Raw genomic sequence first — 23,926 nt, 5'->3', positions numbered from 1 at the left:
GCTAACATCAATATAATTTCAGTAAAAACATAATAAGAAAAAAAAAACACAATTCAAAATACAGGTTAAAATGCAATTTTAAAAGTACAGTGGTACCCCGCAAGACGAACGCCTCGCAAGACGGAAAACCCGCTAGACGAAAGGGTTTTCCGTTTTGGAGGCGCTTCGCAAAACGAATTTCCCTATGGGCTTGCTTCGCAAGACGACAGCCCATAGGGAAATCTCAGGGACAGCGGGGAAGTGCAGCGCGTCTTCCCCACTGTCCTCGGACCTCCTCCCGCCGCCGGCTTCGGAACGAAGCTCCAATGCGGGGGGGACACCTTCTCCCACCGCCCGGCATCGGATGGCTTTCCTGAAGACTTGCGGTGGGAGGAGGGTTTTCCTTCCCACCGCCAACATTCAGAATGCTGTTCTGAATGTTGGCGGTGGGGAGGAAAAACCCTCCTCCCACGCAAGCCCCGGGAACAGAGGGAAAGCGCTGCGCACCTTCCCCTCTGTTCCCGTACCTGTCCTGAAGGCTTGCGGTGCGGAGAAAAGCCCTTCTCCGCACCGCCAGCCTGGCAAGCGGTTTCCATAGGAACGCATTAATTGATTTTCAATGCATTCCTATGGGAAACCGTGCTTCGCAAGACGAAAAACTCGCAAGAAGAAAAAACTTGCGGAACGAATTAATTTCGTCTTGCGAGGCACCACTGTAGCCCATACATCAAGACCTTAAAGGGAGGGAAACATTAGGTCCAGTCGTGGCCGACTCTGGGGTTGCGGCGCTCATCTCGCTTTATTGGCCGAGGGAGCCGGCGTACAGCTTCTGGGACATGTGGCCAGCAGGACTAAGCTGCTTCAGGCGAACCAGAGCAGCGCACGGAAGCGCCGCTTACCTTCCCGCCGGAGCGGTACCTATTTATGTACTTGCACTTTGACGTGCTTTCGAACCGCTAGGTGGGCAGGAGCAGGGACTGAGCAACAGGAGCTCACCCCGTCGCGGGGATTCGAACCGCCGACCTTCTGATCGGCAAGTCCTAGGCTCTGTGGTTTAACCCACAGTGCCACCCGCGTCCCCCTTACATGTTCCCTAAATGCTCACCACGGACCAACTGCATGTTCCCCTCCGCTGTCCCCTGCTTCCCTCCCGCTGCCCCTCTGCCAAAGTGTGTAGCCTCCTTGGGGCAGAGACCTTTTTTTGGCTGCCTTGCATTACGTTGACGCTGCGTAGCTCAGCCGTAACACCGCATTCCCGTTCTGCAGCACGCTGACAGCGACGGAGAGCTCTTTCCGGCCTCTGAGCCCCTCGGGCCGCCCGGCCCCCCCTGCCCGGTGACGTCCGGCAGGACGGAGATGGACGCTGAGGAGTCGGACCAGGACGAAGGGGAGGCGGAGTTCTCTCTGGCCGGAGAGCCGGTCCCCGGAAATTTGTCCATCACAGAGGAAATCCTGGAACTGCTCAGCCAACGGGGCCTGGATGGCGAGTCAGGAAAGGACGGGCCAATTTTGGGAGAAGAGAGGGCAGAGGTGAGTGGCATGGGGTTCAGGGGGGAAAGGGGGTTGAGATAGATGACCTTGGGGTACCTTCTGACTCTACAGCTCTGTGGTTCCAATAGGAGTTGGGGATTCTGTGCAAAGCTGGGGGGGGGGAGATGCATAATTATTGATTATTAAGACATCTGGAGGCAGCCCTATTTAGGGAAGATTTTTTTAAAAAATATATTTTCAATGCAAAATTACAACAAAAATTACAAAGATCGAATCCAAAATAAAACAGTAGAAACAAGAAAAAAACACACGAGAGAAAAAAGAACACAAAAGACAAAATAACAAAAACACACATCTACAAATAAAACCATATCATCGTTCTAGTCTAATCATTACCAATACATATACACATATTGACTTAGTTCTTTTGTTCTAAGACCTCAAAATTTTTACACTTTCTAAATTGTTGTGTCTAATGTAGATCTTTATAATTTCTACACCATTTTTTCTCTTTCTTTAACCCTGCAAAACTTCATTCATTACATACCGTTATGCTTACTTAGGGAAGTTTTTAATGTTTAATGCTGTGTTGTGTTTTTAATATTTGACTGGGGGCCGCCAGACGGCCCTCAGTGCTGGACCTCAGTGTCCGGGCAGAACAGACATCCAGTCTTGCAGGTGTAAAAGCACGTCTGTATTTTGGGATAAGAAGTTTGTGCAGAAACGGGGCCAGAGAATCAAAATGGAGAGGTGGAAAATGAACATGCCAAGGGCAGAATTTCCTTACAGTGGCCAGTTCTGATGCTCGATATCTTTTAGACGTTGACCAATTAGACTGTTTGCTTTAGTGGGGCCCAGAGCGAGTAGGTGTTGTGGAGACAGGCCACAAGAGTGAAGTTTTTGATAGACGGTTTTAAGCCAGACACTTTTATGGGACTCTTGAAGTACTAGGGATGGTAAACCAAGGGGGATTTGAGTTTCGGCGGAGCCTGAAATTAAGAGTTCTTTGCTAAGTCCGTACTTAAGGGAGACTTGCCTCCAGTCTCAAGGATGCGTTTGGGATGATAACAGCTGGTGGGGATCGTGGTCTCACCCTCGTTTGCCTCGGGTGTTTGGAGTGGCAGGGAGTTCCCCGGGCCGTAATCACCATCCACCTCGTTCTCTTGCAGGATCCGCTCCTGAGAAATGATCCGTTGGAGGAGGTGGAGGAGAAGGCAGAAGAGGAGGCGGTGGAAGAGCGCGGATCGGAGGGGGAAGAGTCCCCCCAGAGAGACCCTGTCCAGGAACAGCCGCCTCCGATGCCTCGTCATCCCTTCACCTGCGACTCCTCCGAGGAAGAGGAGCAACGGGAGGAGTCTGCTGGTCCGTCTCCTCTCCACGTCCTGGAGAACTTGGAGGACGCCTGCAGGAAGCCAGGAGAGGGGGGCAGTGCTGGCTGCGTGGGGCAGGCGGTGGCGGGTGCGAGAAGCCCGCCCCCTGAGGATCCCGGCCAATCGAAGCAGCCGGTGCCGTACACCCAAAGCTCCCTGCAGGCAGAGGGCGGAGCCACGCATGACTCCGCCTTGACGAAGGACGACTGGCTCCTGATTGAGAAAATCAAGAGCTACTACGAAGGGACGGAGGCTGTCAACAAGGTGCCGGGTTTGAGAAACGTGGAGGGAGCCCCTCCGGTGCCCGCCGGCGTGGTGCGCGAGTCCGTCCTTCGCTTCAACAGCATCCTGCGGCAGAACGATGCCCAGGACGCGGAAGTGGGCGGGGGCAAGCCGGGGAAGCTCCGCCCACAACTGGGTGCCGGTGGCCACGGGAGTCCCGGCAGGAGCAGGAGCCAATCGTGTAACGCCCAGCCGCCCTTCTGCCAATGGGATTCCGGCGAGGGGAGGAGCCACCTGCCCGTGAGCCCCGGACATTTCAAGAGGGGGAGGAGCCGCTCCGACGGCGGCCAATCGCCAGGCGGCTCTGAAGATTCCGCCGGCGGCGAGGCCCAATCGCCTCGGGCCTGCTGTGAGGATTCCGAGAAGGGGCGGAGTCCATCTGGGAGAACCCATAACGTTTCTGGAAGTGGGTGTGGCTTGGAGGAGGAGGAGGAGCCTACAGGACCCGAGTTCAAATCCTGTGCAGAGATCCGGAGGGCTTGGCAGGAGAAGGAGCGGAGCTCTCTGGATATTTTGAAGAAAGGGGGCAAGGGGGCAGGTAGAGGGTTGCCCTCCGCCCTGGAGACGCCGGTTTACGCCGAACCCTTGTGCATCGTGGAGGATTCGGACTTGGAGGAACCGCACTCGGGACCAAGGAGAGATACGGAGGAGGAAGCCCACGGTCCGGGGGCGAAGGTGAGACAGGCGGCTTTCACAGGCGATGGACCCAGGGGCTACCTGCCCACCCTGGACCTCTACGAGAGCAACGGGGAGCCGTGTCTGCTGGAGAACTCAGAGCGCATCATCAGCAAGGTGCAGGCCTTGGCCAAAATGTACAGCGAGAAAATCAGCCGCCTGAAAGCCCAGGGCAGGGGGCTGGAGAGACCCCGGGCCCCCCACCACCGGAGGACCCTCGGCAGGAGCCTGGCCGGGGTGCAGGAGGGGAAGCAAGGAGCCGCCATCCCCCACTGTGAGTGAACCCTGTGTGTCATGCGCTTCTGAAACTAGCCTGCCCCCTTCCAGAGGATTCTGGGAAAAGGTGGCCATTTTCTCCCAGCATTCCTCAGGACCAGGGTCGTATCTGTGTATCCTCAGGGTGCGGGGTGTTGGAACAAGTCCACAGACTGCTCTTTGTGCCTCTGGGTGGGGTTTTGAGCAAAGCGAGGGGCCAGCACCGATAAGACCCTGCTGTCCACCTGCCTTCCTTGTTTTCATCCGCAAGGTGTAGGGAGGGGGGCGTGGGAAGGGGACTTTGCTGGGAATGAGGCAGCAGTGTTTCTGGGTCCATGGTGAGTTTGGGGGAATTGGGGGGGTCATCTGGGTCATATTTATCTGCGGGGTGAATGTGAGATGGCTTCTGTGGCATTTAAATTCTAGATTAGCGTATGCATTCTGTGCAAATCTGCCTTGATGGGTCCACAATTTTAAAAAAATGCAAATTGTGGACCCATCAAGGCAAATTTGCACCCAAAAAATCGCACTAAAGTATCTAGCAGTGTCTTTGGGTGTGTGTGTGTGTGTTTTTTGGGGGGGGGAGTTCCCTATAATCTCCCCGTCCCCCTCTTGTCATTTTCCACAGGGGAGATGACATGGGAATAAGGGGCTCTTGGTTTTTAATTCCCTGTGCCTTAAGCATCGTTCGTATTTTGTTATTCCCTCTCATCCTTCTGAGCGTGATGAAGGCTTAGCTACACTCATTGCCACTTTAAAAAAAAAAAATAATGGGAAGGAAAAACAGTTCAGAGCTCAAACTATTGTGTGGAGCACAGGTCTTGAACCCAGGGTGCTGGGACCCCAGGATAGGTTAATAATATAGTAATAGAATTGTGGAGTTGGAAGGGACCCCGAGTGTCAATAATAATAATAATAATAATAATAATAATAATAATAATAATAATAATTTATTATTTATACCCCACCCATCTGGCTGGGTTTCCCCAGCCACTCTGGGCGGCTTCCAACAAAATATTGAAATACAATAACCTATTAATCATTAAAAGCTTCCCTAAACAGGGCTGCCTTCAGATGTCTTCTAAAAGTCTGGTAGTTGTTTATTTCTTTGACATCTGGTGGGAGGGCGTTCCACAGGGCGGACGCCACTACCGAGAAGGCCCTCTGCCTGGTTCTCTGTAACTTGGCTTCTCGCAGTGGGGGAACCGCCAGAAGGCCCTCGGTGCTGGATCTCAGTGTCCGGGAAGAACGATGGGGGTGGAGACGCTCCTTCAGGTATACTGGACCGAGGCCGTTTAGGGCTTTAAAGGTCAGCGCCAACACTTCGAATTGTGCTCGGAAACGTACTGGGAGCCAATGTAGGTCTTTCAGGACCGGTGTTATGTGGTCTCGGCGGCCACTCCCAATCACCAGTCTAGCTGCCGCGTTCTGGATTAGTTGCAGTTTCCAGGTCACCTTCAAAGGTAGCCCCACGTAGAGCGCATAGCAGTAGTTCAAGCGGGAGATAACCAGAGCATGCACCACTCTGGCGAGACAGTCTGCAGGCAGGTAGGGTGTCATCCTGCGTACCAGGTGGAGCTGGGAGACAGCTGCCCTGGACACAGAACTGACCTGCGCCTCCATGGACAGCTGTGAGTCCAAAATGCCTCCCAGGCTGCGCACCTGGTCCTTCAGGGGCACAGTCACCCCATTCAGGACCAGGGAATCCTCCACACCCGCCCGCCTCCTGTCCCCCCAAAACAGGCCTTCTGTCGTGTCAGGATTCAACCTCAATCCGTTAGCTGCCCTCCAAGCTCTTGACAGAAGGCGCTGGCACTAATTGAGTCCCTGTTGCGTTCTGAATCCTATTGTTCTAGGACCAATCAAACTGCTTCATTTTGGATCCTATTCAACTCAGTACATAGCAGGCCATCTCTCCAAGCCCAATGCTCCCCAGAGTGGCATTCAGGTTGCCAGATGTTTGCCGTTGGCACACCTGCCTCTCATCTCAGCCATGGCAAGGGCAGCCGGGGCGTTCAGATCATTGGGAAAGGGTCCCATGGGTCATCTAGTCCAACGCGCTGCAGTGCAGAGACAGTGTTGCGTGGAGCTGTCTGAACTGCACCTCCCCTCGTCCCAAGCTCCCCAAATTTGTCTTTGGTGCTGGGCAGCATCTTAAAGAGATCTCCTTCCCCTGGCTGCGAGATGCAGCGCTCAACAGGCGCCCGGATCCTGGACTTGCCTTGAAAGCACCGCAGCTGGTTACATCATGCAATTAAGCACTTCATGTTCTAATTAAAGCAGAGCCGTAATTAAGATCCAGGGGGCTAAACGGAGACGGCTTGGATTTGTGCATGTGGAGTGAGAGAGAGGAACGGGAAGATTTGCTCCAGGCAGCCCTTTCCTTGACGTTGCAGCTTTCCCCTTTTTCCGCCGCTAAATCCTTTCTCTTTCCTGATGAACCCTAGCATGGAATTTGTCTTTTTGTGGGCTGCCACACGCTGGGTCAACATGCCCCAGGATCAGACAGCAAGCCGTGCCAGAATCAGCTGACCCAGAAATTGGGATCCAAGGGGAAGTTTGGGATGTGTGTGTGTGTTGTGTTGTGTGGTTTCCATCTGAAAAGCAAATGGTGCCCTTGGTTTCCCCCCTGCTATTATACCGCCCTAAAGCCCCCCTCCCCGATCTTTTTTGTTCTCCCTGATTTTTGCAGGAGGCCGTTCTGAGTTGTGTTGTGAAACTGGGAGGCGGGGGGGGGGAGCTGCTGGCCAGTGGGGAGCTTGGCATCCTATTCCCCCCCCCCTTTTCTGACCTCTCCACTCCCACCGTGCAAGAAATGTCTGCAAAACAAGGCCAGCTGGAGTCTCTTATCTCCCTTGGACTTTTGTGTCCATCTTCCAAGATTTTGCAGTCGGCAACCAGTGGGGGGACGACGAATTTTTTCTTAAATCACAAACATTTCCTGTTGCATCTCAGGGCAAAGGGAAGCTCAGCGAAGCTTCCAGAGAGTGCGATGGCTGGTGCCTTAGGAAATAGCATAAAAAAGCAGCAGCAACTAAGCAGGGGTTTCGGACGCCTCTAAAATTTGAAGGGATGCAGGACCTAAAATCGCTTTTTAAACAGGCAGACCCCTCCAGGTATTTTCCAGGGACAGTCCCGGATTTACAAAAGCCATCCCGGTTTCTGATTTCATCCCGGAATGTCATGCTTTTCCTTAAGACGTCCCTATTTTCACTGGAGAAATGTTGGAGGGTATGGAGTTGTACAGCCCACAAGCCAAGGAGATAAGTAATTATACAACCTTTAGAAGGCAGCTGAAGGCAGCCCTGTATAGGGATTTTTTAAAAAAACATTTATATTATGTTTTTATATATGTTGGAAGCCACCCAGAGTGCCTAGGACAGCCCAGATGGGCAAGGTATTATTATTATTATTATTATTATTATTATTATTATTATTATTATTATTGATGTCCCTATTTCCATCAGAGAAATGTTGGAGGGTATGCATGTTTTAGGAGGAAAGACCATTTCCAAAAGATGACCACAGTTGCCTCAGCGAACAGGCCAGGGTGACCTTAGCCCTCACCATCTCCAATCAGAAACCTACCCCCCAAAAAAAGATTAATCAACCCTCTCTTGGGTTGATTGATCTATGGATCAAGCCATGGGTAGGCAAATTAAGGCCCGGGGGCCAGATCCAGCCCAGTCGCCTTCTCAATCCGGCCCGTGGATGGTCCAGGAATCAGCGTGTTTTTACATGAGTAGAATGTGTGCTTTTATTTAAAATGCATCTCTGGGTTATTTGTGGGGCAGAGGAATTTGTTCATTTCCCCCCCCAAAAAAAAATATAGTCCGGCCCCCCACAAGGTCTAAGGGACAGTGGACCGGCCCCCTGCTGAAAAAGTTTGCTGACGCCTGGATTAAGCCAATGCAAGCTTTCGACCCTAGTTGATTTCCTCTCTCCCTGAATGAGGAGTCGGTCTTTTCACGCTGCCTCCTGTCTCTTCTTCTCTCTCCTTCTGCAGGTGAGCCCCGAATCTACGGCCACGTCCTCATCCACGAGCCCCTGCACCACGTGGTCCGAGTTCAGGAGAACACATTTATCACTGCCGCCACCCGGGGGACGGCCCTGGAACTGTGTGCTGAGAAGCCCTGCCCGCTCCTTTCCCCAGAACTCCTGGGTCCACTACGGCAGGGACTTCTGTGCCCCGCACCCCAACCTCCGTGCGTCGGGTCTGACGCCTCGGCACCTACCGGTCGGGAGGTGCTCCCAGAAGGCAAGCAAAGCGGAGGAGAACCAGGAAGCCCCAGACACTCCCCGTCGCCCGGCCCTGCTGTGGATCCCCTGGCCAAAGAGGCACACAAATTGAGGGAGCCTCCTCTGCACCCTAAATTCGTAACCGAGAGAACCACGCTTGGAGCCACGAACGCAGAGGAAACCACGTCTGCGTCAGAGCTGGCTGGGGAGATGGAAGAGGCAACGGGGTCATCTTCTGGGCCTGGGGTACAGCTGGCGGGTACCGTAGGAAAAGGGGTGCCCAGCCGTTCCCACGACCCCCAGAGACTCACTGACCTGGAGACCGGAAACTCTTCTGTCTTCCCAGGCTCTGTAGAGGAACCGAAGCCCAGTTTGCCCAGTTCTCCAGCTGCTCCCCCAGCAGGGCGGGCCTCCCCCCAAAACCAGGAAGGGCCCCCCTCCCATACAAGCTCTGGGCTGCAGCTTTCGGCAGCCGGCAGTTCAACAGGAAAAGGCTCGGCACCTTTCCAGGAGAACGATAAAGTCCACACAGAGCTGGCAGCATCGAGCAACGAATCCTTCAAAACGCTGCCCGGCGTCCACGGAACTGTGGCCCTGGATTCTACCCCAAAGGCCACGGTGCTCCTCCCGCTGGCTTCTTCAGAGGCCCCGCTGCCGATGCCCCGCAGCACGGAGAATTGCCCCGTCCAAGAATCCCCGACCCGGCCCGATTTCCAGGCGGCAACAGAGCTTCCGGTCTCCGCGCAACAGCAGCGCGCGCCGGCCCCGCTCCCGAAGCTTCTCCCCGCCTCTCCGGTCCGCAGGTGCCTCTCCTCTAGTGCGGCGGCCATTTCCAGGTACATCGCGGCCTCCTGCATCAGCCAGAGCCTGGCGCGGAAAAACGGCGGCCCTCCTCACGAGGAGATGCAGATGCCATTCCTGCCTCCCGCCTCTGGACCAACGCTCCCGAGACCCCTGGCAAACCCTTTGGCTCTGCTCCCCAAGGGGGCGCCCAGGGCCCACGCCAACCTGGGGAAGCCAGAGGCCTCGTTTCTGAGAGACGCGCCTCCGGCCCGCTGTTTCGGGCCCCTCTCTCCTCCCCGCCGCCGAGCCTTGTCCGCAGCAGCCCAGGCCTTTGAGAACGGCGTCCCCTTCTCCTCTGCCTCCGAGCCCAACTCTAGGGTGCAGTCGCCCTGCCCCGTAAAGCCCAGAGTCTGCTCCCCGCCTCCAAGCGGGCCCCGGCCCTGCGGCTTTGCCCCCTTGTGTGCCCATCCTCCCGGGCAGCCGCCCGCCCACATCGCCTCCCCGGTGCCGTTGGTGCCGGACTGTGCCACGGGGCCTCCTTTGAGGCCGCGGGGAAACAGCCTCCCCAGTGGCGGGCTGGCCGAGAGCCCAGCCGTAAACGGGGACCAGGCGCCGCTAAGGTGTGCCAAGGGGGCTCCCCACAACTTGCCCGCTCCGACACCCAGAGGCTCTCCCGGGTCCCACGAAATTGGCAGCATCAAGTGGCCCAACGTGCCAGGCCTGTGTCTGAAGTACGTGGGCAGGGAGTGCCGGCCAAGCTCCCAGAGGAGGCCACTTGAGGGGGAGGGCTACCCCGAATCGGACTCCCCCGTAAGCACGGACCCGGCGCAGCTCTCCGAGAAGAGCCAGCAGAGGGCCAGTTATTCGACAACGGTGAATATCCAGATTGGTGGCAGCGGTAGGATCGCCTCCTTCAGCAACGCCCAGGTCAGCCTGACCCACCCGCTGCTGCCCACCCCGGACCAGCCGAGCGTCAGGAAGGTCAACGGCAGTGCCTTAGAGGGGGGCCCCAAGACGTGAACTTTCCGGGTCCTGCCGGGGGCTAGGACCAAGCCCTACCACTGCGCCAGGGAGGGGGTGAGAAGGGGCGGATGGCGGGAGAGTTTAAGGGAGATGAATTGTGGGTGTGCAGTCCAAAAGATCGGCAAAGCAGCTCCCTCCCCCCCCAAATGCCACAGGGAAAGGTGATTTCTCCTCCTTCCCCTCTTTGAACCTCACTCTGTTGGGAATGAATAATTCGCCTGGGTCGGAGTCAGTTTCAGTTCATTGGTAGCAGCCAGAAAGGTGAGTTGGGTGCCGAAACACTTGGGGGGTCGTTGTTTCAGGTGTATGTGTTTGTTTGTGGGGGGTCATTTTCTCATGTTTCTCGCCCCCACTACCCTGCCTTTCTCCCCCCCAGATTTAGGACAGGTTCTGGTGGGTTTTGTTTTAGAAGCAATCCAGAGTTCCCCGTAAAGACGTATTATTTGTTAAACCACTGTACAGCCGCATCTGCCTTGTACATTGAAAGCGCTATGCTGCCCCCTTTAAACTGTCATGGCTTCCCCCTCCCGCACAGAATTCTGGGAGCCCAGCGTTGACAGGAGACCCTCGTATTTCCTTCCCGGGGCCACGATTCTCCCTGGGAACTGTAATCTACCGTTCTGTTGTTGTAAGACAACAATCTTCCTCTGTCCCTCTGCAACCTTGCATAATTTCATAATTGATATTTCAGTTGGCCCCTTCTGACCATTTGCCAGCTCTGGTTTATTTATTTTTATTTTCTGAGGCAAGCGGAACAGCGTTCCGAATGTGCCTGGCCATGGACTTCGGTAAACTGGCAGTGTATAGCATCGCCAGTTTCGTTTGCAGTCCGACTCCTGATAAAACAGGATTTGCCTTTCTTTCTTTGCAATAATGGAGGAATCCCTGGCAGATGGCCACCCAACCCCTGTTTGAAAACCTCTGACGAAGGAGAATAGCTCTCACCGTCAGAACGGTCTTCCTAACATTTAGTTGGGATCATGACCCTGAACGTTTGTTTACCCAGGGCTTTGGGTAAGCCCAAATATACGGTGCGTTCCTACCACAACAGTCCATTCCATCCGAATGGATGGCCCTGCCAAAGAACTCCCAAAAAATTGGTGAAAGAATGAGTTTCCTTTGCAGAAGCCATGCTGATCTTTCCTTCCTTCCTTCTATATCCTTAGCAATGCTCTCTTTAATAAGGCTATCAACCAATTTTCTAAGGGCAAATGTTAAGCTAATGGATTTATCATTATCTGTCTCCCTCTCCTGCTCCCACCAATACCCTTTTTTTAACAAATTAAAAAATGGTATTACCTTGCCTGTTTTCCCATCCTCCAGCAAAGAGTTGGCTTTTACTGACTTGATTTCAGCAGCCAAATCTGTCCGTTTTCGTTGAGATCAGCAGGTTCGCTTTTCGGTCAAAGAACTGCCATTCTGTGCAGACTTGTGAATTTTTCGTTTCTCCATTTGCCCTAGAATATCACCTCTGATCTTCTCTGTCTGGTTATTTCTTCAGACATACCCCACCCCCTGGAAGATAAAGAATAGGTGTGGGTATCTGCCCAACATCTTCCACTGATTGTGAAAAGAAAGGCAGGTCATTCATTCATAGAATAACAAAACAGTAGAGTTGGAAGGGACCTCCAGGGGTCATCTATTCCAACCCCGGGCAATGAATACCGTATTTTTCGCTCTATAACACACACCCGACCATAACACGCATGTAGTTTTTAGAGGAGGAAAATCCATAGGCATGCCACCCGTAGGCATTCCCTCCATAACACGCTCAGACATTTCCCCTTACTTTCTAGGAGGAAAAAAGTGAGTGTTATGGTGCAAAAAATACGGTACATCTCTGCAATCTCTCTCTCTCCTTTTTTTTTATTATTTTACCACACCTTCCACTCTGTTGTCATCCAACGGTCCTTCCATTTCCCTGGGTAATTTCCTGCTTTTGGTGTATTTCCAAAAAATGTTTCTTAACAGTTTTAGCAAGATGCTCCATAAATTATTTCCCCCATCCAAACTGTATCATCAACTTACATCCACTGTGCCAGACAGAGCTTCTGCTCAGTTTTGTTCTCCTTTGGCCAAGACCTGGCGCCTTTTTAGAACATCCTTGACTCTGCTTGTTAGCCACGCTGGCCTCCTCTGAGATGTCCTCATTTCTTCTGGCTCACAGCCTAGCTGAGCTTCTGTTGTGGTTTTATATAACCTCCAAGAATCTTTCAAAGATGGGGTCCCACCTCCTTGACTCTCCCTTCCAAGAAGTCCCCCTGGTTTTTGAGAAACTTTCAAACGGGTTCCTCTTTAGAACGAGCGCCGGTGGCTCCTCTTGCCAGCGTAACGCCCAATTTCTTAAATTTCCATGGTCCTTTCTATTCTCCTCTGCTGCAATCTCCTGTGCCATCTGGCCCTGTCATGCAGGAGATTTCCTCTGTTAGGAACTGAATGGCGTGTCAGTGTTTTTCTCCCACAATTGTGGAAGTCGCTAGCAGGGGAATTTCAAGGACTAAAAGTATCTTCGTGCCAGAGGCAGCCTAGGGCCTCCATCGACTCAGACCTCGGTCCAGCTGGTTGTGGTGGAAGTAGACCAAACTTCCTGATGCCCTTCAGATGCCCCCCATGTAAGAACACCAGAAGACCCCCTTGTGGATCAGGCCAGTGCCCCATCCAGTCCATCATCCTGTCCTCGCCGTGGCTAAACACCCCTAGGAACCCAGCGATCAGGATAGACTGCCTCTGGACCAGGGGACTCCATTGTTGTTGTTGAGTCGTTTAGTGGTATCCGACTCTTCGTGACCCCATGGGCCAGAGCACGCCAGGCCCTCCTGTCTTCCACTGCCTCCCGCAGTTTGGTCAAACTCATGCTGGTAGCTTCGAGAACACTGTCCCACCATCTCGTCCTCTGTCGTCCCCTTCTCCTTGTGCCCTCCATCTTTCCCAACATCAGGGTCTTTTCCAGGGAGTCTTCTCTTCTCATGAGGTGGCCCAAGTCTTGGAGCCTCAGCTTCAGGATCTGTCCTTCCAGGGAGCACTCAGGGCTGATTTCCTTCAGAATGGAGAGGTTTGATCTTCTTGCAGTCCATGGGACTCTCAAGAGTCTCCTCCAGCACCAGAATTCAAAAGCATCCATTCTTCGGCCATCAGCCTTCTTTATGGTCCAGCTCTCACTTCCATACATCATCACTACTGGGCTCCATTAGGAACTCAAGAAAGAGCCTGGCCGCTGGATCAGGCCCATGGCCCTTCTAGTCCAGCATCCTGTTCTCACAGGGGCTGACCAGATGCCTTTACTGGGAAATCCACAGGCAGCATTCAAGCACAGCAGCCCTCCTGCGGTTTCCGGGAACAGTCCTTCAGAAGCATTGGAGGCAGGGCATAGCCACAGTGTCTAGTAGCCACCAGGAGCATTCTCTGTGCCCTCCATGCTTCTGCCCGGTCTTCCTTTAGAGCCATCCAATTGGTGAATCACCGTCACCTCCTGCAGCAGGAAGTTACATAGTTCATTGGGCGAAGAAGCAATGTCCAGAGACATCCGGAGGAGCCCAGGTTGGAGAAGGATGACCTACTGTATTTTCCGCTCTATAAGACGCACCCGACCATAAGACGCACCTAGTTTTTAGAGGAGGAAAACAAGAAAGCAAAGCCTCTTGAGCAAAGAGGGAGGAGTGCTCCCGCTGCACTCAAGAGGCTTTGTGTGGCTATTCCTGAAGCCAGGAGAGCAAGAGGGATCTAGCTTCAGCGATAGCTGCGCAGCCTGCATTCGCTCCATAAGACGCACACACGTTTCCCCTTACTTTTTAGGAGGGGGAAAGTGCGTCTTATAGAGAGAAAAATACAGTAACTAGAAATCGCCAAGGGAAATATACAACAGCTCCTGACCCCATTAATTTGGGGAAGGGAGAATTGGGGACTGGGAAGGGAAGGGGCCTTTATCTGACCAAGAGAAGGAGGGAGCAAGGAGGGGGTCCGGGCAATGGGGGTCAGGAAGCGTTTCAAGCCAGGTACGTTTGTGAGAGAGAAAGAGAATTTGGTGGAGAACGGGGTGGAGTTCATGTGAGGCATGATGGCAGGCCGCACCCTGTGGATTGTGGGGGTCCCAAAATGAGTGTGATCCGGAACTGATTCATGGAGCACAATCTAGCCCAGTGGTTCCCAAACTTTTTCCATCCACCACCCCGCTGGGTTCCTTTACTCCCTGACCCTGGAAAAAGCATTGTTCAGAGTAGCAGTTTGCACAGCGCACTAAGGAAGCTAGTGCAATAAAATTCAAAACAGTAGCAATCAATGGCACACCTATTCAGAATCCAGTTTGAATGCTTTCACTTAATTAATTTGACACAGTTGATGAAGTTGATCCAGTGATGCCAGAGAGTCATACCTTCTTAGAGCCACACACAAGGACGCGGGTGGCGCTGTGGGTTAAACCACAGAGCCTAGGACTTGCCGATCAGAAGGTCCGCGGTTTGAATCCCAGCGATGGGGTGAGCTCCCGTTGCTCGGTCCCTGCTCCTGCCAACCTAGCAGTTCAAAAGCACGTCAAAGTGCAAGTAGATAAATAGGTACCCCAGCGGGAAGGCAAATGGCGTTTACGTGCGCTGCTGTGGTTCGCCAGAAGCGGCTTAGTCATACTGGCCACATGACCCGGAAAAATTGTCTGCAAAGCGGACAAACGCTGGCTCCCTTGGCCTGTAAAGCGAGATGAGCACGTAACCCCAGAGTTGGTCATGACTGGACCTAATGGTCAGGGGTCCCTTTACCTTAAGGGATGCAGGTGGCGCTGTGGGTTAGACCCCTGAGCCTCTTGGGCCTGCCGATCAGAAGGTCGGCGGTTCGAATCCCCGCGATAGGGTGAGCTCCCGTTGCTCAGTCCCTGCTCCTGCCAACCTAGCAGTTCAAAAAGTAGATAAATAGGTACCGCTCCGGCGGGAAGGTAAACGGCGTTTCCGAGCGCTGCTCTGGTTCGCCAGAAGCGGCTTAGTCCTGCTGGCCACGTGACCCAGAAGCTGTACGCCGGCTCCCTCGGCCAATAAAGCGAGATGAGCGCCGCAACCCTAGAGTCGTCCGCGACTGGACCTAACGGTCAGGGGTCCCTTTACCTTTACTAGAGCCACACACACACACACACACCAGTAATCCCATCACCCACTTTGGGAACCACTGGTCTAGTGGGAAGATCTCCTGCACAAGCCTTATTTTAACAAATGGGAATGGGGCTGCCTTGTGCCGCCATTTGAACCCGGGTGGGTATGTCTGAGTATGAAGGGGGTGGAGGTCTAGTCTGGATTTTCTGCCAGAGGCAGGCAACGGTCTTGTGATCCGGTGGATCGGAGGAGCAACCGGGCGATTGGCTGAGCGACCAGGACTCCAGAATCAGTTTTTTGCTCTTCAAACGTTTCAGATGTGAAACCACTTCGCTTTTTTTTGCTGCCTTCCGCCCAGAAGTTTCTGTGCTGCTTCAGTTTAAACCTTGCGAGAAAATGAACGTATGCACTTTTTTATTCAAGGGGCACGCTGCCTTTTCTAGGGAATCCCTGTTGGTTAACAGATTTTGTGTGCGCGCGTGTTTTACAAAAATGTCTATTTATAGTGACACAGTTGTGTGTGTGTTTAATTTAACAGCAAGAGGGATGTTCCTTTCGACCTCAGCAGAATGGGTACTGGTTTTTTAAAATCTCCCCACCCTTGTAAATAAATATTGATAACACCGACCTCCTCCTTTTATATATTGATGTCTTTCTCCCCATTGTTTTCCCCCCGTGGGGTGTACATAAAATCAATTTATAATATGACGTGGAGCTGTTTCTTTTGAAAAGGAGTGGCGTCACCAGAACAAATAAATGGGAAACTTTTTATCCACGAAGCCGGAGCCGGTCTTTTCCTTTGTGTTTTTGAAAAATTCTTCAGGTTATTTTCGTTTTTATTTTCCATTTGGGCAAGTTTTGCCCTTGCAGTGATTTTATCTTGGGCACTGAAATGAAATCACCACCACCATCACTTATTAGATTTATCATTCCTTTTTTTTTTTGCTACGGCAACTCAAAGAGAGTTGCAGTATTTTAAACAAAAGAACAAACTCATGCATATATTAAAACCAGCAAGTAAACACCCTCAAAGCTACATTAGGACCCGTGCAAAATGGCCAGAGATATTTAAAAGCCGAAGGTCTGGTTAAAAAAGAAAGATATGTAATGAAGGTGTTAACGGAGAAGTCTGAGGGCTCCCTTGGACAGAAAACAAGGACCCCAGCCAGGAATACCAGAGCAAAACAGCAGCCAGGAGGCTTGGTCTTGATTGAAGACTGTCGCGACAGGACTCCCACCTGCCACCAGGTGGAACAAGATGGAAACCCAGAACAAAAGAAGACCCCAACTTTTATTAGTTAATAATCCCCCAAACTACACCCCTAGAACTACATCACAACTACATCATGACTACATCATTGACACATCACAGAAAGGAGGGGTTGAGGGAGGAGTTGTGGAGGTAACCTGAGTGTCCTGTCACCTGGCTGGTTCCTCCTTTCCCCCTCACCATCAGTCATTTCCAGAAGACAAAGGGGAGTTGGCAGTTTCCTACCCCCAGAGGGAAGAGCTGATCATTATCCTTTGTTCCAGTCCGTGTTGAATCCACTCCTATATGCAAGTCCGTTGTGTCCCTGATGGTCTTCTGTCTGGGACCATCAAGGTTGTCATGCCAACTGGGCAGGGCTCCTGAGTACATGTTGGTACACTTAAGGGATTATGACCACCCTGTATCAAACCTTCCCCCTGTGATAGTCCTTCCTTCATGGAGCAAAATAAAAGTGGACCGGTGTAAATCCGATGTATGGTTGATTTACTATGAATTTATAACAGAAACATCACATATGTCGTGTGTGTGTGTGTGTGTCGTGTTGTGTTTGTACAAACTGAATGATTGGGGTTGTTGTTTTTTCTGCAACAAGGTGCCATGTGAGCCTCCCTAGGGAGAGCAATTCCATAAACAGGGGCCACCACAGAGAAGGCCCCGTTCTTGTGTTGCCGCCCTCTGGACCTCTCATGGGGGAGGCACATGAAGAAGGTCTCAGGTGACGATCGCAGGGTGTGGGTCACTTTGTATGAGGAGAGGCAGTCCTTGAGGAATGAGGTCCTGAGCCAGGTAACATTTTATATGTCGAAGCCATTGGTAGCCTTATCCTCTGTGCATTCGCCCAATTCCCCCTCACAAAACTCCTGCTGCAGATGCCTTTTCCCCAGGGAAGGTGCGTAGGGAACCAAGGGGGAGGTTTCTCCTCCACGATGACCCATCTCCTACAGAAGAACATTACGTGGGGCTCCCTTTGAGGGTGACCCGGAAACTACAACTAATCCAGAATGCGGCAGCTGCCGAGACCACATAACACCGGTCTTGAAAGACCTACATTGACTCCCAGGATGTTTCCGAGCACAATTCAAAGTGTTGGTGTTGACCTTGAAAGCCCTAAACGGCCTCGGTCCTGTATCCCTGAAGGAGCGTCTCCACCCCATCGTTCTGCCCGGACACTGAGGTCCAGCTCTGAGGGCCTTCTGGCGGTTCCCTCACTGCACGAAGCCAAGTTACAGGGAACCAGGCACATGGCCTTCTCGGTGGTGGCGCCCGCCCTGTGGAACACCCTCCCATCAGATGTCAAGGAAATAAACAACTACCTGACATTCAGAAGACATCTGAAGGCTGCCCTGTTTAGGAAAGGTTTTAATGTGTGACATTTAAATGTGAGAGAGAGAATGTGAGAGTGGGGGGAGGGGAGTGTCATGCTGGGATGTGGTTTGGGTGTCTGCAGGTGAACTTTGAGGCACTATGGCAGCCACACTCTGTGGATCCTCTTTCAAAGGCATCCAAGATGGTTGCAATCCCTGCCTCCTGTGGCAGGGAATGTGGGAATGTTCAGGGTGGCATGAGAGGATATATTATTTATTAACATGAGCCAATATGTTAATGAGCCAACAGTGCGACGCGGCAGCTAAAAAAGCCAATGCAATTCTGGGCTGCATCAATAGGAGTATAGCATCTAGATCAAGGGAAGTAATAGTGCCACTGTATTCTGCTCTGGTCAGACCTCACCTGGAGTACTGTGTCCAGTTCTGGGCACCACAGTTCAAGAAGGACACTGACAAACTGGAACGTGTCCAGAGGTGGGCAACCAAAATGGCCTGGAAACGATGTCTTATGAGGAACGGCTAAGGGAGCTGGGCATGTTTAGCCTTGAGAAGAGGAGGTTAAGGGGTGATATGATAGCCATGTTCAAATATATAAAAGGATGTCACATAGAGGAGGGAGAAAGGTTGTTTTCTGCTGCTCCAGAGAAGCGGACACGGAGCAATGGATCCAAACTACAAGAAAGAAGATTCCACCTAAACATGAGGAAGAACTTCCTGACAGTAAGAGCTGTTCGACAGTGGAATTTGCTGCCAGGGAGTGTGGTGGAGTCTCCTCCTTTGGAGGTCTTTAAGCAGAGGCTTGACAACCATATGTCAGGAGTGCTCTGATGGTGTTTCCTGCTTGGCAGGGGGTTGGACTCAATGGCCCTTGTGGTCTCTTCCAACTCTATGATTCTATGATTCCTAACTTGCGCTAGCAAGTTTCTTCATGTAGCAGAGTTACATTCCCCTTTCTTGCATGCACAGCAGATAGCTGGTTGCAAGCTCGTGTGATCCTCTCACTATTGTACAGTTAAGTCTGTCTCAGACTGAATTGTAAGTTCCTGGTAAGTTCCCTTTAAAAGGTAAAGGGACCCCTGACCATTAGGTCCAGTAACAGACGACTCTGGGGTTGCGTTCTCATCTCGCTCTATAGGCCAAGGGAGCCGGCATTTGTCCGCAGATAGCTTCCAGGTCATGAGGCCAGCATGACTAAGCTGCTTCTGGCAAACCAGAGCAGCGCACGGAAACGCCGTTTACCTTCCCGCTGGAGTGGTACCTATTTATCTACTTGCACTTGGACGTGCTTTCGAACTGCTAGGTTGGCAGGAGCAACGGGAGCTCACCCCGTCGTGGGGATTCGAACCGCCGACCTTTAATCCCTCTTAAAAGAGGACAGACACAACAATCTTATTCAAAGTCTATAAAAGAACTTTACTCACATCAGTTCACAGTTGGATTCCTGGAGGCAGACTTAGTTACCAATATGTACATGTGGATCTATCCCATATGGGGGAATAGTCCCAATGCTTCTGCTAGCTGGGAGCTAGCAGGACAGTCCTAGCTAGAAGCTGATCAAACGAAGAAGGAAGGGAAAGAGAGAGTGCTGCGTGACTCGTCCTTTTGTTACCTGGACGGTGTGCTAGTCCCGTGGGTTACCCGAGAGGCGAGGTCCAAGTCTGGTCTGTGGTCAAAGGTGCAACGTGGAGGCAGTCCGCAGTAGCTGAAACTGGGTGCAGGGCAGGGAGTTGGGTGAAGTCAGGAACAGGCTTGCAAGCAGGGAGCCAGGGCTGGTTAGGAGCTCAGGCAGGAGAGCAGGACAGGGTTCTGTCCAACAATGTTGCTCCCGCAACCTGGGACTGGGGCTGGCTGGCTTTTATCTGCCCCGAGGCATAGGGTGGCCCCGATCCTCAGGTGACTCGCCTCTCCTGGCCTGGAGGCGAGCACTCCTCCTGCGGGAACTTAGTTCCCTCCGCCTCTCTGCCCTGAGCCTCTGCAGCTCAGGAGAGGCTGGAGGGTTACCGGACCCAGAGGCGACCTCCGCTTCCTCTGTCGGGGCTGAGAGTGGAGCACCTGCAGGCAATGGGTCCTCCATCACCTCCGGAGCCAGAGCAGACTCAGCTGGTGCCTGCACCTGAGGATCCAGCACAGGTGAGGACCCTTCAGGTTCAGGCCCCAGCCCCGGATCAGCTGGTTCTGGAGGCAGGGACTCCTGTGCAGGATGGGATCCCTCAGGTAGAGCCTCCGAGTCCGAATCCCAGGCCATCACAGACAGGTAAGTTCACACCCACCCACTATTCCCATGCAAGGAAGGATGCTCCAGCCAGGAGGAAGAGGAAGCCGGACCAAACATCCGCTTGCATGTCCTCTCTAGGAAAACAAGGAATGTTGTACTTGACTGCTCCCAGTGGATTACAACCCACAGGGAGTTCTTGTTTAACTGTGTGCTGCATGAAGAAGGACTTTATTTTCTCTGTCCTGAATCTTCCAAACGTTCATTTCCGTTGGATGTCACGAGTTGTGGTGTTCTGAGAAGGGCGGGGGGACGTTTCTGTATCTGCTACTGTATTTTCCTGCCACGTGTCAATTTATAAACTTCCATCCTCAAGCAAAAGCTCCCAGTAGCTTCCTGGAACACAAGTCCAGGGCGATTCTGTTGCCGTAGGCGAAGCTGCCTCTCTGGGTACCAGTTCCTGCATTCCTGTGCTACCTGGGAGAAGGGGCCATTAGTCCATCTGTTGCCTAAGGAAGAGAGAGGGAGGCTGAGCCAGAAGGCAGAGGCCTTGTGCCCACAAAAATGCCATGACAACAGCATCAGGCATCCTTTACAAGCGAATCCCAGAGGACTTTCTGCTTAAGAACCAGAACAAACTAAGTAACGAACAAAAAGCCAAATGGAAGTATCGCGTAGAATATTTTATGAATTATGGTGCTGGAGGAGACTCTTGAGAGTCCCATGGACTGCAAGAAGATCCAACCTCTCCATTCTGAAGGAAATCAGCCCTGAGTGCTCACTGGAAGGACAGATCCTGAAGCTGAGGCTCCAAGACTTTGGCCACCTCGTGAGAAGAGAAGACTCCCTGGAAAAGACCCTGATGTTGGGAAAGATGGAGGCCCCAAGGAGAAGGGGACGACAGAGGACGAGATGGTGGGACAGTGTTCTCGAAGCTACCAGCATGAGTTTGACCAAACTGCGGGAGGCAGTGGAAGACAGGAGTGCCTGGCGTGCTCTGGTCCAGGGGGTCACGAAGAGGCGGACACCACTAAACGACTCAACAACAACAACAACAGTATTATGAAAACGTGAGCATGATTTGAAATATGAACAGCTCCAAAATATTGAGACGAATACAGTGGTGCCTTGCAAGATGAACGCCTCACAAAACGAAAAACTCGCAAGACGAAAGAGTTTTCCGTTTTTGAGTCGTTCCGCAAGACGAATTTCCCTATGGGCTTGCTTCGCAAGAAGAAAGCCCATAGGGAAATCTCCGGGGACCTCTTTTAAAATGCTGGCAGTCGGGAGCAAAGACTTTCGCCCACCACCGGCCTTCAGAAGAGGTCCTGGACCTCTTCTGACGGCCGGCGGGGGGCAAAAGTCTTTGCTCCCCCCCCCGCCTGCCTTCCCGGGACAGCGGAGACTTCTCCGCTGTCCTGGGCGATCTTAAAATGCTGGCGGGCGGCAGCGAAGCCTTCGCTGCCGCCCGCCAGCATTTTAAGATTGACCGGGACAGCGGAGGCTTCGCTGCCGCCCGCCAGCATTTTAAAATCGCCCCAGGACAGCGGGGGCTTTTAAAATGCTGGCGGTCGGCAGCAAAGCGCTCCTGTCCCCGGAGCTTGCGGGGCGGGAGGTGGGGAGAAGGGCTTTTCTTCCCACCGCCAGCCTTCAGAGCAGCCTTCTGAAGGCTGGGGGTGGGAAGAAAAGCCCTCCCCCCCCAGCCTTCAGAAGAGGTCGGGGGACAGACTGTCCCCGGACCTGGTCTGAAGGCGGTTTCCATAGGAACGCATTGATTGATTTTCAATGCATTCCTATGGGAAACCGGGCTTCGCAAGACGAAAAACTCGCAAGAAGAAAAAACTTGTGGAATGAATTAATTTCGTCTTGCGAGGCACCACTGTACTTAGGATGATTAAACCTAGAGATTAATAATTTAAAAATATATGTGCAGCATTTAAACGACAGCATAGATAGAACACCATGGAAGGGGCGTGGGGTGGGAGTTCCACATAATGTTTTTAGGAAAGTGTTAAAATGGGAAAATTCAATAAAATTTATAAAAGCACGTGCACAATAAAAAGCCTACTGGATCAGGCCAGCGCCTCATCTAGTCCAGCAAGCAGCGGAGGAAGCCTCTCCAGCGCCTGGTGAGGACTGCCCCATAGGGGCGGGGTGAACTGCCCATAGGGGTGGGGCTATTGTGCGGGCGGGCGATTGGTGCTTGCCATCAGCGATTGTGCACTGGATTTGTGGCTTTGTGGTTGCATACACGATTGGCTGTTGCAGTCCTGCGGGTGAGCGATTTTTGGCAGCCTTCCCCCCCAAAAAATCTCAACAAGTCTGGGCAATATCCCCCCATTTCCTCAATTTGGAGCCCCCAAAATTTGGAGTCTTATACACGGGGGTGCCTTATACACGGGAAAATACGGTAAGTTACAGAAAACCCAAAGTGCTCCGTGTCCGCGCACAAACACCGCTCTCCATCATAAGCGAAATTTGAATTCATCACAAATCGCTCGCATGTGTCCCCTCCCCCACTCCCCAAAAAGGCTCTTTAAAAACTGAACTTCGCTCCCCCTTCTGAACCGCAGTTCCGTAGGGCCTGGCAAGGTGGTTCAAGGTCAGCGTGTCATGGCTGGGTAAGAAGGCAGCGTTTAAAAAACGACCATCCTGCCAAAATTCCCTTTCTCATTCTGAGTGTTTCCTGCTCAGATTTGTGCAAAAGGGCTGGCCGGATGGGAAACATGATTCCACGAATTGCTCCGTTGGGGAAAGAGATCAGGCCTGAGAGAGCTTGCAGTCGTGTATCAAAGTGCTGGTCAAAGAGGGTGGAGGTTCCCCCCGCTCCATGTTAAATGACGCTGCAAACTTGGAGAGCATTTTGATAATTCGACAGAAGCCAGAACATTGTGCTTGGCTGAGCATGGAACATGATCTCCATTGCAGCCCCTCCTTTCCTGATCCACCACACACACACACAAAATAGCCAAAAGCACCCGGAATCCTTTTGCAAGTGCAGACAGAAAGGACATCTGCGGACGTAGGGGTGGGGGACCAATTCGAGCCAGTCTGCATTTAAATGCAAGCTTTCCCAAACTTTCCGGAACAAAGCGGAGATTGAAACGCAGTCTTCCTCCGAATTTGGTGTTTCTACGAATTTTGCACTGCAGTTCTCCAGCCAAACGACGCTTCCATAAACCCATCAGTTAAGGGAAGCATACATAAAGATGAATATTTATATTGGTGAGAATAATTGCTCCCAGAATATTAGTCAAAGCTGCATATAAGAAATGTGTGCTTGTTAGAAGTGCACACCAAAATGTCCCAGTGAAAATGTATCCGCATTTTGGTGTGTGTGTGTGTGTATATATATATATATTTGCTTTCGTAGATTTTCACGGGTACAGGAATGCAGGTTTTGGTGTCTTCGGGTGTCTTCCCGTGTAAGAGTTGGGGTGTCTAGGCGACGTTTCGACGAGGTCTCACTCGTCATCTTCAGGCTGGTGCTTTCGGCTTCTTGTTACTGGAACAGAGCAGGATCTCAGTGTTTGAGTTCCTATAAATACTGTTGAGGGGGTGTGGTGTATAGCCTCCAACGTTCTGGGCAGAGAGGAAGTTCCCAGGTTAGTGTGCCTTATCTTCTTTTGTTCATTAATTACTTGAGGGATATCTTGAGTGATTTCTTGAGTGATATTCTGAGTACCACTTAGGAGGGTCATTAGGTGTGGATTAGTTGCTAAAGCTTTCGTGTCTTGACCTCTTGAGCTTGTGAATAGTTTTTCTGAGAAGATGGTTGTACTGCAAATAGTTGTGCTCTGGCTTGGCTTCGTGTATAGGGGCGAGCTGTGGTTTTGTGCCCTGTGCCAGCCAGATCTGTGTAGGGATTGCAGGGGGGTGCAGCATCCGGAGGTGCCACTATGGTTTGGTTACTGGATGGTGTCTGTAATTTATCTGTGGAGAGGGTCTGG

General features: G+C 52.2%; 1 protein-coding gene and 1 long non-coding RNA gene across 6 annotated transcripts in view; both read left to right on the top strand.

Annotated features, from left to right (window-relative positions):
* The window catches only part of PLEKHG2 (pleckstrin homology and RhoGEF domain containing G2), a 75,633-nt gene extending 63,871 nt beyond the window's left edge, over positions 1–11,762 (top strand). For 4 of the 5 annotated variants that reach the window (XM_081200140.1, XM_081200141.1, XM_081200139.1 and 1 more), the window contains exons 16-18: positions 1,246–1,509; positions 2,640–4,071; positions 8,059–11,756. In XM_081200140.1, the coding sequence (XP_081056266.1) occupies positions 1,246–1,509; positions 2,640–4,071; positions 8,059–10,094 (3,732 nt within the window). In that variant the 3' untranslated portion in view covers positions 10,095–11,756. Of the gene's footprint in view, positions 1–1,245; positions 1,510–2,639; positions 4,072–8,058 lie in introns of all 5 variants that reach the window. The other variant, XR_014009738.1, reaches the window with a different exon arrangement.
* The window catches only part of LOC308590684, a 90,495-nt gene extending 74,547 nt beyond the window's left edge, over positions 1–15,948 (top strand). Inside the window, exon 2 of the long non-coding RNA XR_014009873.1 lies at positions 15,196–15,948. This is a non-coding gene — a long non-coding RNA (uncharacterized lncRNA). The remainder of the gene's footprint in view (positions 1–15,195) is intronic.
* Positions 15,949–23,926: the final 7,978 nt, after the last annotated feature.

The sequence above is a fragment of the Podarcis bocagei genome (genome assembly GCF_964188305.1).
Source record: "Podarcis bocagei genome assembly, chromosome: 7".
NCBI lineage: Eukaryota > Metazoa > Chordata > Lepidosauria > Squamata > Lacertidae > Podarcis > Podarcis bocagei.
Note: the sequence above shows the minus strand (reverse complement) of the source record. Positions and strands in the feature narration are given on the sequence as shown.